The following is a 19,557-nucleotide window of genomic DNA, read 5'->3' on the forward strand; positions in this document are numbered from 1 at the left end:
CTTCTAACTTTGGTTTCCTACACAAGTTCATTTTAATCATAGTGTGACCATCTGCAGTGCACACATCACTAATAGGTATTTTTTTATTCTTTATTCCTCAAGAGTGACAGTGTGTACAAATAAATCATGGAATATCATCATGGAATATCAGCAGTATCAGTATAGCTTTAGAAATACAATGGATTTTCCAAAAGTTGTTAAATCCTTAGAAACAAGATACAAAATTTAATTTACAGTAGATAATCACTGTTTTAAACAAGATTTATTAATGACAGGCAATTTTTTTTAAAACTTAAACAGAAAGCAACATTGCAGATATTCATGACATCATAAGGGTAATGATGTCATTTATAGTGTCTGTGGAGGCAGTCATGTGGGTTTGGTGTCGGTGGATGCAGTCATGTGGGATAGGTGTAAACTATATTTTTGCTTTGGTGGCAGCAACATCCACTTGTTTTCAAAATCATTTCTTACTTTGCATCTTCATTATGACATCATCAGTATGACGGACGTAACTTTTCATCAAGATGTATGGAAGCACTGTGAACTCGGTAAGAGACTTTTCATACAGTGATGTGGTTGTGACTTCAGTCTCTCAGATAGCATTAAAGAAATTCTTTTATTCAGTTTTGTTAATTGCAGTAATACTCTTGTGAAAGAAAATAAGTCACTGAAAAGCATCTCATGTGATTTATGACCTTGAGTTTTATGTTAGAGAAAATTGGTGAAAAAATAATTGTGTTGTGCTGAAAATTATTCGCTATCCAAGGTATCAGCATCTGTGTGCATTGATAAGAGGTGTCCATGATCTCTAACATGTAAAGGTTAGATGAATATTTAAATATTTGATTTTATGGACAGTGAGTGAACTTTCTGAGTAGCACACCCATCTGTATGTTGTTATTGATTTTTGGACTAAGAGACCCCATACCTATGTATAAATACATCTTTATAAAATTTAATTCTCTAACATTTAACAAGTGAGACACCCAGTTTTGTGCAAATTTGATATACTATACATTAAGTTTGGGTTGCAGACAATACACAGCATTCTGCTGAGTCAATGTGCTTCATTATCCACCAGTATTTTTCTTTGAATGTCTTGTGAAGTGTCTTCCAATACATTTCACACACATACCTGTTTTGTGCATACCTCCTGAAGAGCAGACCGTCACCAGCATACACATACTACCCATATCCACTGTCATTCTTATCGAGTGTATCAACTTCCAGCCTGTAAGACAGAAGCTTGTTTCTGTGAATTCAATTATGATGATGTGCCATGGAAGAAAATCTTGGTCTTTTTGAAGAAATACAGTTTTTACAAACTTATTTTAACCATTTATTATAATAATTCTTTTTTAAATTTTTTTTATTGTACTTTATGACATTTTGCAGAATTTTAACATCTTTGCCGTTATATTTTGCATTGTAGTACAAAACTTTTTATATTTATCTTGAAGGTTTTATCTTTCGACATCTTTTTGTGCAACTCTTCCTTTTTTGTACATTTTTAGAACTTTATTTTTTAATTGGCACACTATGGCCATTGGTGTGTCGAGCGTCATTAAATGCTAATACAGCTGTGCATAACACAATTCAGGAGTGGGGATCCATTATAGTCTAGTGCATATTTACATTAATCAGTTTGCACTTAATTTTTTTAATAGATGTAAACAAGGCACACATGGATCTAGATGTACCACAATTCTTCCGCAATTGATTGAAATCCAGCAAGCAGGCGGTGGTGAGCTCTTTAATTCATCAAATTTCTCTTATTTTATGTCTTACATTGTATACCTTAAACAGTTATTTCTGCTAGTGTGTAGTGCATACCCAGTATTAAACTACATAGATCCAGTCCCATGGACATGAAACTATTCAAGTACAGAAAGGTCAAACCCTATAATAAAATATCTTGGAGCATATTTAAATCACTGAAATTTTGTGCATACATAGAGATTTTAGAAATGAAATAATGCTCAAATCATTGTGAGTTTAATTTTACTTAATGTTAAGGTACAGAAGATCAAAAGCTTTTACATATGAGTGCTTGTTCAATTTTTGGGGTTGAAAGTTTCCTGACTAACTGAACTAAGCTTAGTTTGAATATCCTGAGATATATCCAGATTATGTGTCCTGATCTCTGTTTAAATGACCTCAGAAATATCCAGATTATGATTCCTAATATCTGCTTAAATAGTCTCAGAAATAACCAGATTATATATCCAAATCTCAATTTAAACATCCTCAGAAATATCCAGATTTAGTGTCCTAATCTCAGTTTAAACAGTAGATTATGTATCCTATTCTCAGTTTAGACAACAGATTATGTATCCTATTCTCAGTTTAAACAGATTATATATCCTATTCTCAGTTTAGACAACAGATTATGTATCCTATTCTCAGTTTAAACAACAGATTATGTATCCAAATCTCAGTTTAGACAATAGATTATGTATCCTATTCTCAGTTTAAACAACTGCAGAAATATCCAGATTACGTATCCAAATCTCAGCTTAAATAACCAGAAATATTCAGACTACATGTTCTCATCTCAGTTTAAACCTTCTAAGACATTTGCAGACTACATGTCCCAATCTCAGTAAAAATACCCCTCAAATAGTTTAAGACTACACAGCCTGAATTCTATCAAAACATCTCAGAAATTTCTGGACTGCATGTCCTGATCTCAGTCAAAACATCCTCAGAAATATCCAGACTATGGCCTCATCTCAGTCTCCAGACCATATGGCCTGATCTCAATCGAAACATCCTCAGAAATATTCAGACTATATGGCCTCATCTCAGTCTAAACATCCTCAGAAATATTCAGACCATATGGCCTGATCTCAGTCAAAACATCCTCAGAAATATCCAGATTATGGCCTCATCTCAGTCTCCAGACCATATGGCCTGATCTCAATTGAAACATCCTCAGAAATATTCAGACTATATGGCCTGATCTCAATCTAAACATCCTCAGAAATATTCAGACCATATGGCCTGATCTCAGTCAAAACATCCTCAGAAATATCCAGACTATGGCCTCCTCTCAGTCTCCAGACCATATGGCCTCATCTCAGTCAAAACATCCTCAGAAATATCCAGACTATATGGCTTCATCTCAGTCTAAACATCCTCAGAAATATTCAGACCATATGGCCTCATCTCAATCTAAACATCCTCAGAAATATCCAGACTACATGTTGTGATCTACGTCAGAAGGTCTAAAAATATTGCCAGACTACATGGCCTGACCTTAGACGAAGCATCCAAAGAAATGTCCAGACTCCATGACCTGATCTCAATCAAGACATCCTTGGCACAGTCAAGATCTTGGATTTCAATGGTAGCCATTTTGAACTGCGAAACTACAGGTCCCTGTGTTTGTGTGATTTGGATTTTTAACATAGCTTTAACAATGTTTCAGTCATATTGCTACAATGTCTGCAGTGTGGTAATTTATAATGATATCTAGCACTGGGTCATCATGCTGCAGATGTGTAGTATGATGTTACACACAGTCGCATTATTCAGACACCAGGCTGACCAGTTCTAATGCTAATCTCTTAATGCCGAGCACCTGGTGAGGCAGTCGTTAATACCATTTTTATAAGTCTTTGGTACAACTTGGCTGGGGTTGGAACCTGTGACCTCCAGCATCCGAGACAGACATGCTAACCACTAGGCCATCTGAGTGGTCCACAGGTCCCTGAAGCCAACGTAAATAGAAAAACTTGCTGAAGCATGTACAACACACACTTTTTTAGCACATGCATTCAACAAGTCCTGATATAATCCTAGAATAATTATCAATATTAGATGCTAAATGTTTATTTTTTATATGTCTAACCCTTCCCAATATGGTTATGCCTTACATGTGTATATTTAACTTATGCAAAATGGACAAATCTTACGTTAAACTCTTGCTCTTAGATGGTACATCTTAGATGAATGGTTAACCCTTGCTATTAAGGCATGTCTTATGCACATGTCTAACACATGTTTGCAGGATAAGCCTTAGGCATATGCCTAACATGCTGGTGGTGTATGTCTTAGGTATGTGTATAACCCATTATAGTAGGTAAGTTTTAGCTGTATAACAAACCCTTGCCAGTAGGGTGCAGCCTAGGTGGATGGTTAACCCATGCCAGTAGGGTAAGTCGTTAGTTTATATCTAATCCTTGCCAGAATCCCATAGGGTATTAATAGGTGTGTGTCTAACAGTGGTTCCCAACCTCTCTTTCATGCGACCCTATATAGGACACCAACAAGACCTGAGACCATTGGGCATCTTATAGTATTAATGAAAAAGAAATTGTTTTGATCACCATTTGCAACCCTAATGAGGACATCCAGTGACCACGATTTGGGTCATGATTAGAGGTTAGGAACCAGATAATCCTTCCCACAAGTCTTGGGTGCTTGGATAACTCTTGCCAGTTGGGGAAGTCTTGGGTTTATGATTAGCACTTGCCATTAGTGTATGACTTAGTTGTCTGTTGAAACATTTTCTGTAGGGTATGTCTTAAGTGTCAGTGAAGCTTAGATGCTTAGCCAGCTGGCCTCCTACCCTTAGTTATTTCACAAGCAATTTTACTGGCCCTATAGGGCTAACCATGTACTTATAGCTAACCCTAGAAGTATGGATTATAAAGATACAAAATAAAATTAAGAAAATGATGAATATTTCATATATGATAATTATTCTATAATTAAATAATAACTTATAGTTGAACCTGCCATTATCCAAGCTCAACATAACAGTCACTTTTCCATATGTCTCTCCGTCTGTCTAAACCCATTATGAACCTCAGTGTTAAAGGCAGACTCAGTAAAATGAGATTTTGTATTATTATAATTAATCCTTTGTGAATTCTCAGCACAATGTTTATTTGTGTAAGGTTTCAATAAGTTACTTTTTCAGAGCTACCTATACATGGTCAGTTGTACAGTGCTGAATTTAATTTTAATTTTAAATTCTATCTGATATACAGAAGATTTTCAAATTAGATGTAATGGTTCATGCTTTTGCCAACCAAGCAATTTCTTATCTGTTTCAGAACTGGCTCCAATAGTTATTCCTGTCTTAGTGGCCATATTGGTTCTGTTAGCCATAGTGGGGTTTGTTATCTTTAGAAGAAGAAGGTAAGTGAATCAGTCTGACTATATGTTTGATCTGTATACAGTCTAAGCTTGCTGGAAATAGTAGATATGCTGCGAAATCTGAAATACTCATGGAGAATTGTATTCATTTTTCTCTTGGTAATAAATATCCATGAAATTAAATTTGTCATAGTAAACTATTGTTGTAAATTTTCTTTATCGGCTTTTTCTGTAAAAGAAAGAATTGGATCGTCACCTGCCTCCACAATTGAAATGGGTGAATTAGTTGGACACACTAACACAAGAAATGGGTGTTATATATAATTAATATGCCTTGCTAAGTTAAAAGTCAGTGATTATCAGGGTTCCCTTGGTCATGGAAAAGTTGGCAAATTACATAAAAGCATTTTAATGGCCTTGAAAAGTTTTGAAATTTTCATAAGTCTTTTAGAGTTTTGGAAAAGTCATGGAAATTGTTTTTTTTTCATGTTATTTAGTCACAGTTTTGTTTGCTGATGCAAACATTTTGCCGACCTCCCTAAGTTCGATAAAAGATTTGTTAGAGTAGGTACCCCTTAAACTTCACAGTTGAATTACATTCAGGTATCTTACCACCATTTGAAATCATTTCACTCGCAGCACTCAAAGTTGAAGTAAAATGGTAAAATATCATGTTTTGGTGTTAAATTTACATGTTAGGTAAGTATTAGCAGTCATAATTCTATTCATTAGGTACTCTTGAAATTGGTATAAAGGTCTTGGAAATGTTTTGGACAAGTCACGGAATTAAATTTTTTAATGATTGCAGAAATCATGGAATATGTAGAGCAGACAGTGTTAAGCTAATTATCAAAAGTGTACAGATTTTAGAAACCAAATCTTTTAATTAATGCAGAAATCATGGAATATGGAGAGCAGACAGTTATGCGAATTATCAAAAGTGTACAGATTTTAGGAACCAAACGTTTTCAGTTAATACTTGAATCTATTATACTTGTACACCTGAAGAAAAAAATTAATACAAGTGTGCCACAACAATTACAGTATGGTATCGTTTCTTTATAGAGATGGATGTCAGTCTTTATAGAGATGGACGTCCGTCTTTATACAGACGGACGTCAGTCTTTATACAGATGGACATCAGTCTTTATACAGATAGAGGTCAGTACTAAAATAGCTACCCAGGACAATTTTCCTGTTCGTGTAAATCTAATTTGGAGCAGGAGGTATCTAGAGTCTTAAAAAAAAAAAAAAAAATTTTTTTAAAATCTTACCAAAATTTCCATGCAAATGATGACAATTTGAGCATTTATTTAACTAATATCCCAGCTGTTTTCAATTCTGGCTGCATAGCCGATAAGATTATATTCCTGTCAGTAGCCATTGGACATAGTAATGAATAGTGCAAGTCCCTGTATGACATGATTTATACTTGGGCACACTGCACCAAAACTCAGTTTTGTGCTTGTCATAAATATTCAGTTATATCAATTGTCATTAAACAATCTACAACTTCATGTTGATAGCCATTTGGTTTGATTGGTTGGAGTTGACACAAAACATTTGGAACAAGGGTTAAAACATAAATTGTAAGTAAGTGTGACTGGTGTGAAAAAATAGTGACCAAAGAATAACGTCAAAATTAGCAAAGTTAAGCAGATTAAAAATTGTTAGTACTCCGACGCTTCCAAAGTGCGTGTAGATCCCTGGGGCTGCTATAAAACTGTTGCCAGGAGCTACAGGTGGCATCAAGCAGTTCCTCTGGTCTCAGAATTTCTGTATTATCAGTCCCATAAAACTGTTGCCAGGACCTACAAATGGCATCAAGCAGTTCCTCTGGTCTCAGAATTTCTGTATTATCAGTCCCATAAAACTGTTGCCAGGACCTACAAGTGGCATCAAGCAGTTCCTCTGGTCTCCGAATTTCTGTATTATCAGTCCCATAAAACTTCATCCACGTGGTATGTACCATGCATACTTGCTTATAAGTTGAGTCCAAAGGCAAACAGCACAGAACCAGATCTGCCATTGCATAATGCACCAGCAGATCTGGGTCTGTACTATAATCATTAGAACAACTACATAGACCATGATCTGCAGGTACATCATGATACTGCAGATCAGGATATTTGTTGTTTGTAGTTTGACTTGATTTATATATTTAAAAACATGACAGTTCTGAAAATTATGTGATACAAATAAATTATATATATATATATATATTGCAGAAATTATTTTGATGCAAATAAATTATAAATTATTATACCTTTATATATTTGCAGAAATAACCAGTTCCGCCATCACCTGATGAAGGGTAATGCTGACATGGAGGTCAGTAATCCAATGTATGCACCCCAGGGGATGGAGGAAGAGGAAGATGAATCTCGTCAACCTTTTGACCATCCCTATGATTTTGATCCTGAAAAGGTGATTTCTTTTTCTGGCCTCTTTCTTATTTTGAAGAAGAAAAAAAACACAGAAAAGAAGTATTTTATGATATTTTTTCTCTCTACCAATTACATAATAATTATGATAAAACATAACCTTTTTCCAAATTTAGCAGTATCTGATTTTGCACAAAATTTTAGCTCACCTGGCCAAAGGCTTATGTATCTGTGTGTGTGTGATTTGAATTTTTTAAGTCGCTTTAACAGTTTTTGTAGTCGTATTGCTATGATATCTGCAGTGTGGCAGTTTATAATGATGTTTAGCACTGGGGAATCATGATACATACATGTAACATGATGTTCCCCCCAGTCACATTATCCTGACACCAGGCCAATCATTCCTAATACTAACCTCTTAATACTGAGCGCATAACCTTTTTCCACATTTAGCAGTATCTGATTTTGCACAAAATTTTAGCTCACCTGGCCAAAGGCTTATGTATCTGTGTGTGTGTGATTTGAATTTTTTAAGTCGCTTTAACAGTTTTTGTAGTCGTATTGCTATGATATCTGCAGTGTGGCAGTTTATAATGATGTTTAGCACTGGGGAATCATGATACATACATGTAACATGATGTTCCCCCCAGTCACATTATCCTGAAACCAGGCCAATCATTCCTAATACTAACCTCTTAATACTGAGCGCATAGCGAGGCAGCTGTTAGTACCATTTTTATAAGTTTTTGATATGACTGAGTCTGGGTTTGAACCCACAACCTCCTGCATCCGAGACAGACACTCTAACCATTAGGCCATTGGAGCAGTCCTAAAGGCTTATGGGAAGGCTCATAATATGATATGCATCATCTGCCATCTGTCTGCATTTGCTATTTCTAACATCTAAACAAACCCACTGGAACAATTTCAAACTGAATGGGCAGGGACCATAATGGCATGAAAGCTATCAAGAATATATCTTAAACCTTTAAATCACATCTGTGCAAAAACTGCTTTACAGAATTTGACAGAAAGAATCCTGCCTTAGACGGCTTTAAATTTTTCAGAGATGCTGCAGATCTGCCATCAAATATGGCTGCAATTACTAAAAATAGAACATCCTTTTATGAATATCACTATATGCAAGGCCTTTTTTGTTTTGATAAGTAGAAAAATCATGCATCCACAGTGTGGGAGAGAGACCTTGCCTCTTTTTGAAACCACTTTTGAGTGACATCTTTTGTTTAATGGCTATTATGATATTAATTTATTGTGATCATTATTTTATTCAGTGTCGCATTAAATGAAACAGTTAATAACTTGAATAATTTGGAGCACCTGTGGTTCATAGTACCTTTGGTACAATAGTTTTCAGTACCTGTGGTGAAATTTGTCTCTTCTTTCTCTTTGCACTTTTACTTTTCCTAGTTCTCTGCCTTATTGTTGTACAATTTTGTATTTGTCAGAATTTTATCCATTGACAAGTCCACCATACTTTATGTCATAAAGCAAACTTTCTATGCTTATCATTGGAGAAATATGACGTTATCAATAGTTTAATCTAGGAATCTCATGTACTTTGCAGGAGAGGCTGTTTCCACAACAGTTAGAAAATACACGTCTTTGAGGTGTTCAAATTGGTTCTTACTTTTGATTATCCTTTTTGAAAATCCTGCACTGAATGCGAAACACCCATATACTGTAAATGACTGCACTTATGCTTTGACATACGTAACCTTTTTCCTTATGCTTGTATGTACAGTTTGTAAATATTGAAAAGATTAAAAACTTGGATATGGATTTGCCATGCATGCAGTCTTAGAGGAATCCTTTCTAAAGTGCACATGCCTGTTATACCTACATAATGCAGGAATGCTACATTATTCAGAAAATATTGCACCCCATTTTCCAAGTTCCTGTATCAAAACACACATATTGTATCTTAAGTGTCCTATATTTCATGTTTCATGCGCTGGGCATGTAAAATGTAAAGACAGTTTCAGAAATCAGAGAAACCGGATAATTGGACAGAGGAATAAAATAAAAGAATAGAAAAACTCCTAATTTATTCAGATTTATATCTTGTCAGAATGGCCAGATATGGATGTCATTTTCCCAAACATCAGTATTAGTAATGTTGATATCCTTGTTGTGAATAAAAATATGTTGTTGAATTCAGTTTCATTATTGGTGCAGTTTTACAGTGATCCTCCTCCAAAAACAGCACGAGTGATCCATACCCGCCCTCTTGCCAGAATCCGACAGCTTCGACGAGTTTGTGTTCAAAAGTACCCCTTACTGACCCTTCTAATGTGGCCAGCAGCTGGCATCTTCATGCAAAAAAACTAAAATTTGCCCCCGAGACCAGCCATGTAATAGTTTGTTTTACAGAGAGAAATCTTGCAAATATTTGTTGTTTAACACATTGACATTTGACACATTGACATTTGTTCCAACATGCTGATCTGAATATCCTTAGTGCTGTTTGTTAGAAGTTAGGTTTTGTCACTTTGAAAATTACTGGCAATTACTAACAATTATTATCGCAATGACAGAAGCCAGTCTCAGGACGGCATAAAATTTGGTCGCCAGACATTAAAATGGTATGTTGATGTGGCTTCTCTCTCTCAGATGTTCTTGATAGGTTACCAGACAAAAATCAATCATCTGACATGCTTGCTTTCCTTATTAACACTACTTATATCACAAAATAACTACAAACTGCCAGTGAAGGAATAAGTTGTTGTGAAAATTGCTGAAGGTCATTGGGGACATTTTCTCACTTTAGAATGAAACATGAAAGCTGTTAGACTCCAAAGATGAGATTTATTTGATCATTACTGAAAAAAAATTTTGTTGGAAAGATTCAAATAAACATCGTCAATATGCATTTAGTTGCAGCAAGTGGGAAAATGAAATCAGTGGACAGGGATAGTTATAGTTACATATATTTGCCCAGATTTTATGCACAAGGTGGTTTTTCACCACGACTGATGATTATTTATTATTATTTTAAATAAGATTGATTTATATTTTATCACATTATGTCCATAACATGATAACATTCCTATACTTTGTAAATAAAAATATTAAATATGTAAATATTAGTTATGCCTATTATACCTTTTTATATATACCTATTATACTTATTTCTTATGCCTGTATGATCCCCTTCTACAAAAGTCACTCCCGATATAAGGCCACCTTCCTGCTGCACTGTACTGTACTCATAAAGTTGGAACACTTGTTAAGAACATAGCAGGTAATGGCAATCAGTAGTCATATGGACAACTGCAAAACCAAATAAAAAATCTTACTGTGAGCTTCATTTATTTCTTTGTGATATTTCATTATTTTGCCTGCAGATCTGTCACACACATCTAACTTCCATACATGTTTGCCATTCCCTTATTCTTCTCACTCAGACCCTTTTCACCCCAAGCTCTTTGTACACTTAGGCAGAGTAGCTTGTCAGAGCTTCATTTAAATCAATATTTTTTTAATTTGGTTTAATATTTACTAGCTTTTCAGTTAATTGCCTCCAGAAAATTGTTGAAAGGGTTAAAATTTCAAAGTATAAAATTCAGTACCATAATAGTTTTATATTGTTTAATTTTCTATATTTTTTATGTAAGGGAGATCTGTATAGGATCAAGGTTTTCGGTTGGGACCCCTTGGTCATGGTCTGGAAGTGGGGGAGACATAACAAAAGAGGTGGAAATGAAGTAGCTCTAGTTCAGAATTAGTTAAACATGTCTTTTGTACCTGAATCCAATGCTGTTTGATTCTTCTTTAAGTACATAACCCAATCATAATACCTTGGGATGACTGATACCACCTTGTAAATCCAGCCCTCCCAGATGCTATTTTTAGCTAAAGGGACCTAAAAGTTGTCTGCTGACCTATATGGCAGTTCGGCAGAGTGATTTCCTCTCAGGTATAAGGTTTGGCGGCAAGGTCTACAGTTACTATTTCTGCTTGTGCCAGGTAGCTTGCTCTCATCACAAGAGATCTCACAAAAGCCAGAATCTATGTGAAAAATATACCATTACAAGCTGGAGAAGTTTAGATAAAGGTTTAAAAAATGTATGAAAATGTGAAGGGCTGGCGCAAAAGATGACGGAAATTTAGTTGGTCAGTTTATCAGAAAACTGAATGCAAGAATGATCTGAAATATGGTAATCGTGGTTGGAAGAGTTTAGAACAGCACCTACAAAAGAAGCTGCATACAGAAAAATTGAAGCTCAGAAGGCATCTGGAAAAAGTGCAATTAATTACTGTAAGAAGAAAGATTTGTTACACGAGAGAACAGATGTAGCCCTCTGTCAGAATATGCACACTGCATGTATCCAATACAAGCACCAGCTTGAAAGGAAAAAGGCTCTTGTTGAGAAGGAAAAGAAACAATTGCACATTGAGCCAAAAACATCAGTGGTGACAAAAAGGAAGGCTAAATAAATCTTTGGCAAAGCCACAAATCAACAGGTTGTGTCCATTGGAGATAAAGACAAGTGAATGTATGGGAATATTATTATATAGTTGATGTACTTCGTGTTTATTTTACAGAGAAGTCAGATTTTCCCTCATCTATTCAAACAACCACAACAGCAGTTGTTTCATTCCTACTCAGAGCTATGGAACCTGTATTAAACAGGTCCTCAGAAATAAATGCTTCTCACAACCAGTGATGGAGAGAATTGCTCTAGCAAGAAAGCCTTTTACTCTGAAAGCATATGAAAGCAAATGGCACATTTTCACCAAGTGGTGCTTGTTGTTGTTGTTGTGGGTTTTAATGCCATTTTTTCAGCACACTGTAGGCTATGTATGGTGGCCAGTATTAACGGTGGAGGAAGAACCCGGGAAGAACCAGCGACCCATGTGAAGCTACTGGCAAGCTTTCTCACATACCCACATTGGCCGAATCCTAGACTCGAAACCCATGCAGACAGAGGTGAGATGGCAGTGATCCGTAACGGAGAACGCTTTAGACCACTCGGCCACTTGGGGCCCCACCAAGTGGTGCACAAGCAAACACATTCATACCTCTGCAGGCATCTTTGCTACAAATAGCAAACTTCTTCAGACTCTTCGTAGAGAGAAAGTTCTCACTGAGTATGATAAAAGGTTATCACTGACACCTTTTGTCATCATAGACAAGAGCATATCAGACAAAACAAGGACTTACTGACCTACTGTCCAACTTTGAGTATACATGTCCAAAAACATTTCATTATGCACAATATGGAACCTATCCTGGTATTAGCTATCTGAACAAGACAGATTTGAACCTCTTTCAAGTGGATCTCTGGTGCACCTTTCATACAAGACCTGCTTCCTTATGGCATTCGTGACTTTCACTGAATTATGAAAATACATGCCCTGTCAGCAGACCCAAATTACATGCAGTTCAGTTCCGACGAGACAGGTCAGTCTTACTCATGAAGGCATTCTCTTTCATCACCAAGAACCAGCTTCCTTTCATGGGTAACCAGACTTTTGTCAAGAAACCTCTTTTTAGTCTGGACACATTAGCTGAAGACCACCTACAAGACCTTGTTCGGGCTTTCAGGTGGTACCTTAATAGAACAGAGCCTTTATGTCGAGGAAGATCATGCCTCTTTCTACATCTCAAGAAAGGACTGGAGAATATGTCAAAACAGACTATCTAATTCTGGATTAAGTCTGTTATTTGCTCAGCAGATAGTGAAATAACCGCAGCTCAAACAAATTTGTTACAATTTCAGCTCACAAGGTTAGAGCAGTTTCCATCATCCTGGATTAAATAGGTTATTCACAGAGTAATAATAATAATAATAATGAGGACTTTGTATAGCGCCTAATCTTTAGAAGCTCTAAGCGCTTTACAACATTAGACCACACATATAAGATAAAAAAACATAATAATATTATTACAAAAACAAACACCATGAAATTAGAAAAACATTAAAAAATAAAAAAAATGCTGAGAATATTTCAGGTAGGAAATGTGTATATAGAGAAATAACCCAAGCTCAAGTGAACTTGCGGTTAGAGCAATTGCCACCAGTTTATCATTCGTCCAGAACTGTTCGCTAATTGATACCATTCAGGCTGTGGGATGGAGATTTGAGTCTCAACCTTTTATCTCCATGAACTGTTATCCCAGAGGGCAGTTCAGTCTGGTAGGACCTATATCTACAGGTCAACAGGTCACCCTTCCTGGCTGATCGACAGCTACTTGAGATGCAGTTTCACAACTTTGCTGGATTTGCGGGGCGGGGGGGTGGGGGATTATTTTCCAATTCAAAGCCGTGCCCCAATCAGGTAACCTAGAAGTTATCTCACATACCAGTCCTTAGAGGACCACAGATGGTACCTCTGGGATAAAGGGATTTACCTCCCTTACTCCTTATTCTCCTAATGTATTATGATTGGGTAATATATTTAGAGAAGAAAGCAATTTTCCTAGTGAAATGTTTCTTTCAGAATACTTACCCAATCACAATACACATATACCATCTCAGCCGCCCCACAGTTACATCCTTAGAGAGCATACCTTCCGCACCAGTAGTAACTGATGGGTTCTTAGAGTTTGCCACCAAGTCTTATACCTAAGGGGAGATCACTCTGCCCGACCACCACATAGGTTGGGAGACAACTATTTGCCCCCTTTAGCTAAAAATACTATTTATCTGGGAGGGCTGGATTTGTGAGGTAGTAGTAGTTGTCCTAAGGTATTATGATTGGGTAAGTATTCTTGAAGAAACATATTTTGCTAGGAAAAATTGGTATCTTTCTATAGTTTTATTTCAGTAATACAGTGTTGTAATATGGTAATGTAATATAATTTTTCTAACCTTTTCAGACGACAAACTTTGCCAATCCGATGTATGAAACATTCTTCAGTGATAGTACTCAGGTGCTCTTAGCTAAAGACGATGACGATAATGAAGAACAACCTCTGAAAAATGGTATTGAAAAGAAATAAGCCATTCACCATCAGACATTTCTAAATTTTACCATTGATTTTATGACTTCCAAAAGATAATGTCAGTTTGTAGGGACTTCGTGAACATCACAGACTGGTTTCATTTTCCAGAAATAGTGTGACTTCACAAGGATGTGTCAGTATCTGGAAGATGTATCGCATCCTAGCAACAGTGTTGATTTCAGTGAAATTGTTAATTTTCCATTGCCATTTTCCATGCTTCGTTCTGTTTCCAGCGAGTTTTCTTTTATTAGGAAATAAATGCATATCCGTGATTTAGTGAATGTTTATTATGAGAACATCTATTAACTTCATAGTTTTGTGTGGCGGCATCAGTGAATTCATCTGCCTCTGGGAAGAAGCAGTTGTATGTTTCCAGAAAATGGCTTAATATAATTCCTGCTTTTTTGGGAACAGTTATTTCCTTCCGATAAAACCAAATGCGAATCTGTCACAATACAGAATGCATTCTTCTTCCAGGAAGTGGATCATTGCTGGGACTTCATCACAAATATCGTACTAATTCTTTGTGGTTCATTAGTAAAGTGACATTTACTAAATCTCAAATGAAACGTATGTGAGAATTAAGTTGGGTTTATAAACCATGTGTTCAGAGCCTAGCATAAGCACTAAAAATTACATGGCTGTTTTATGACAAATTATAGTTAGTTTCAGATAATTGACTGCGTTAAATTAATATCCATAATCAGTAATTGGTAAAATTGTAAATTTTATGTTTTAAAACTGATTTGTCTATACATTCCTAATTGAATGATACAGTTTTATGATAGAGATTTTTTATTCTACAATTTAGAAAAGCCAGTCTTAAAGTATTGGGGATACCTGTAACTGACATTTTTGGGGCACGTTTCAACTAGTTTGTATGTATGTCAAATGTGCCAGGTGTGCTGGATTATAAAGGAAAATATTAACTTTGTTAATCAGTGGAATTAAGGGTGCCAGAGCAGTATCAACCCTCTGCCATGACTGACACTTACATGTCTTCCATGCATTACAGATAGTGATAATGTTACAAAATTTTTGCAATGCATTTACCATAGATACAAGTTGCACAGTTGTAAGTCAATAACTTGATGTACATAATACAGAACTCTCTAGCATATTTTTGCTAGTTATCGATTTTTGTGCTGTCCATTATTTCCATCTTAAAACTGAATTTATTCGTTTATGGCATTTAAAAGGTCATCAGTCAGAATAAATTCTGCATGAAGATCCTGGGTAATGTATTCTTCTTTTCTTAAAGTCTTTAATGAATTTTCTTCATACTGGGAATGAATAATTAAGATGGTAAGATGAATAATTCAGTGTCTGCTTGCTCCTTCTTCAAGGGGTCAAGGTCAGAGTCAGAAAATTTGTGTTAAGGTTTTGGTTCAGGCTTTTTCATTTACCTATATTTCTTAAAACCTGTGATGGATTGTTTATGCATGAATCAAGATGAAGCCAAGATAATATGTTCTGTGAAATACTAACTCTACTCGTTTGACCTTACAAGTCAAGGTCATGCATTCTACAGCATTGCTTTCATTGTGGTCTCAACATATGGGCCCTAGCATTCATATGTTTGGTGGAGTGATTGATATAGATAAAATTGTAGTTACATTTTTCAGTTTCTTTTTGTGCTTATTTCTAGATACAAAAATGGGATACATACTTTGATTTAAAAATGATGTCTGAAAAAAAGAACCAAATAAAGCATGATTTCATATGATCATTGAGATGGGACAAATTGGAAGGTACAACAGTTAAGGACATTACTTGAGAATGAAAATTTACAGATTTACCTGTACATGCACAAAACATTAAGATGTATTTATTGCTGAGTCAGTAGAAAGAATAAGTTTGGTATAGGAATACATCCAGGTTGTGACATTTTCATATGTTGTATTTGGCAAATTCTTTTCACTGACTAGACACAAAACATGTTTTATTTTTCTCATGTAATCCCCACTTAACACTTTTGAAATTTTTTAAGCCGTACAATATGAATGAAACTCGAGAAGAATTGTAAGTTATGTTTCAGTTGGTATGTCTAAGAATATCAGTGCATGGGCATCCGAGAAAACACCTAAATCAGGGTGTGTGATTCCGAATTGTGGATTGAACATCTGTATGAAATGAGAGATCAGCCAGGAAAGGTTAACTAGTACTGTAGTAAATGTATTGATATTGATAACTAATATTTTCAGAGTACGCTGTCTTGTTATTCCAATATCAGCTAAAATAATCTGAATATTTATGTCTTGTCAGATGGTTTGGATTAAGTATGGAAGAACACAAATGCAGTTTTCAGATTGGTAGGATGTGAAAAGTTTTAAATCTATTCATGTCTGTATACAAGTGGCATTTCAGTGTGTCGGTGATTAAATCAACACAATAATGTTTATTTTGGATTGTAAATGATGCAGACTGTTCTATGAAAGCATTTTATGTAAAGTTATTATATAGCTTTGTCGATAAATTCCTTTCCGTAGTATGACAATGGTTGGTATTAGCATGCAAAGAAGTCCCTAATTTTTTTTATTTGAATGCATGCTTTATTGATTTTTAATTTTGAAAAACCAGAATTCTTCCACAGAAAATGTAACATTAGCTGTTTCATTATAGTTTTAAAGCATCATTAATTAGGCTGCCAGAATCAGGTTTTATATGATATATGTATGTATATCTTAGCATTTAACAGTAACTAAGTACAGTAATGGATGTACAGTGACAATTAAATTAAAATTATAAATATGTAAAAATGAAGAAATACGTAAAACATCAAGGAGGATAAACCACCCCAAATAAATGTATACATGAAGTATAACAAAAATTAAATGTAAAAGATAAAGGTGTTAATATTTTGTAAAAGATACATAAAAAATATAAATGTAAAACATAACAAAAGTTCTTTCTCTGTATTTGAAAGAAAGATATCACAAGCTGTATATATGTTCTACTAAAGCATTGTCTGACAATTGTACTATATTTTTTGTACAAAAAAATGGATATATGAATATTAAAACAGTTGTGCTTAAATGTGTTATACTTTGTATGTTTTTGTAGCAAATAAATGAAATTTGTATGAATTCTGTATTGTTTGTGTATAGCAACATTATTTTTATGTTGGAAAAATATAATTATTTTCTGAGAATTCTTTCATACAACGGAATCTGGTTTGTGCTAAAAAATATTTTTGTTGATGTATCATTCTGTCACATGCTGTATTACCATAGTGTTAGGACAGGTATTTCAGTATTGAATTAGTCAATTTATGATGGAATATGATTTAAATTTGTGTTATCCATGCAGAACATATTGTATAAGAAGGTAATTTTGTGTTAAAGAAACGCTTATTTTCATGTCATTTTTGTTCAATGGTGCTTTTGCTGTAGTGATGTACGGCATTTTAGAGGAAATGTTTCTACATTGGAGCTTGATGATGAAATGTAGGCAACTCAAAAACTGCAGACTATGACAGAACTAAGTTGTGCAGCCAATCATCAATTAATTGCTATGTGCATTGGTCCCTTATTATTTTGATATAATTCTATGCATAGTAGCTATAAAGTGTTCTGTGTTGTAATTGATTTTGCCTTAAAGTGGTACACATTATAAGCAAGTGGTGTACACTACAAAGTAGATGTTATACACATTATAAGCAAGTGGTGTACACTTAAAAGTAAATGTTATACACATTATAAGCAAGTGGCGTACACTACAAAGTAGATGTTATACACATTATAAGCAAGTGGTGTACACTACAAAGCAAGTGGTATACACACCAGAGCAAGTGGTACACATTATAAGCAAGTGGTATACACTACAAAGCAAGTGGTTTACTTCATAAAGCCAGGCAAGTGGTTTACACTACAGAGCAAGTGGTACACATTATAAGCAAGTGGTATACACTACAATTCAAGTGGTTTACTTCATAAAGCAAGGCAAGTGGTGTACACTAGAAAGTAAATGTTATACACTTCAAAGCAAGTGGTTTACACTACAAAGCAAGTGTTATACACTACAGAGCAAGTGATGCACATTACAAAGCAAGTGTTTTACCTAACAAAGCAAGTGGTATGCACTACAAATCAAGTGTAGTTAATAAAATTTTTTTTTTACAAAACCTAAATTAAGCTCTCAATATTTTATGTCGGTTTATACTGAGTGGGATCACTTTACGATCATTTTCAAATATAAACTATATAACCATACCTGTGTTATAACAGGGACTGTTATACAGAGATATCATATAAGGAAAGACCATATCATCTTTCAGTCATCACTAATTGATGTGCATGAATATCTGATATGATATAATCAACTTTTGACATTTCCGGTTATGTTTTCAATAGTCACATCAAATGCAGAAAATATGTAGCATAGCTAGAGTATTCTTGATGAGCATAGAGGAGAAACCATTTCCTCAGAGAGTGTGAGCAGTGTTACTAGTAAAAGAGATTTAAATCTTACATGCTTTTGTTTCTTTTTCATTGCCCCACTTAAGAAATGATTTACTCCCAACCCCCACCCCTACCCCTCTGAAATTGACAAATGTGTGTATTTACCTGTGGCAAAATCACAAGCAACTGCAAGCTGTGTGGATCAAGATTTGCATTTGCATCATGCAGATCAGGCAGTCTAATGTTGAATTGATCCTGACCTTCTGGTGTGCTCACAGGTGTAGACCCTAAATTGCTTGTGTTATGTGCAGAGCCATGATCAGCCGTTGCATTTGTTTGTGTAGACCATTGTGTAGACTGATTTGTTCATGTGTGTAGATCCTGCTTGGATGTGTGATCATATGTGTAGACCCCAATACGCTGGTGTGTTCATATGTGTAGTCCTTCATCTGCTGGGTTTTTCCTGTGTAAACTCTGATCTTCTGGTGTATTCATATGTGTAGTCCTTGATATTCTGGTGTTTCCATGTAAAGACCATGATATGTTTGTAGGATCGTGTGTAGTCCTTGATCTGCTGGTTTTTCCCTGTGTAAACTCTGATCTGCTGGTGTGTTCATATGTGTAGTCCTTGATCTGCTGGTGTTTCCATGTGTAAACTCTGATCTGCTGGTGTGTTCATGTGTAGTCCTTGATC

The 19,557-nt window shown here is 35.3% G+C and overlaps 1 protein-coding gene across 2 annotated transcripts in view; it reads left to right on the top strand.

Annotated features, from left to right (window-relative positions):
- Positions 1 to 18,932, top strand: part of LOC149790231 (prolow-density lipoprotein receptor-related protein 1-like) — a 393,476-nt gene extending 374,544 nt beyond the window's left edge. The window contains exons 79-83 of one of the 2 annotated variants that reach the window (XM_089972262.1): positions 1,671 to 1,747; positions 5,067 to 5,151; positions 7,392 to 7,536; positions 9,079 to 9,121; positions 14,338 to 18,932. In XM_089972262.1, coding sequence (XP_089828388.1) covers positions 1,671 to 1,747; positions 5,067 to 5,151; positions 7,392 to 7,536; positions 9,079 to 9,120 — 349 coding nt within the window. In that variant the 3' untranslated portion in view covers position 9,121; positions 14,338 to 18,932. The remainder of the gene's footprint in view (positions 1 to 1,670; positions 1,748 to 5,066; positions 5,152 to 7,391; positions 7,537 to 9,078; positions 9,122 to 14,337) is intronic. The other variant, XM_089972261.1, reaches the window with a different exon arrangement.
- The last annotated feature ends 625 nt before the right edge of the window (positions 18,933 to 19,557 follow it).

Source organism: Sinohyriopsis cumingii, chromosome 10 (genome assembly GCF_028554795.1).
Source record: "Sinohyriopsis cumingii isolate HCF-2022 chromosome 10, ASM2855479v2, whole genome shotgun sequence".
Classification (NCBI taxonomy): Eukaryota; Metazoa; Mollusca; class Bivalvia; order Unionida; family Unionidae; genus Sinohyriopsis; species Sinohyriopsis cumingii.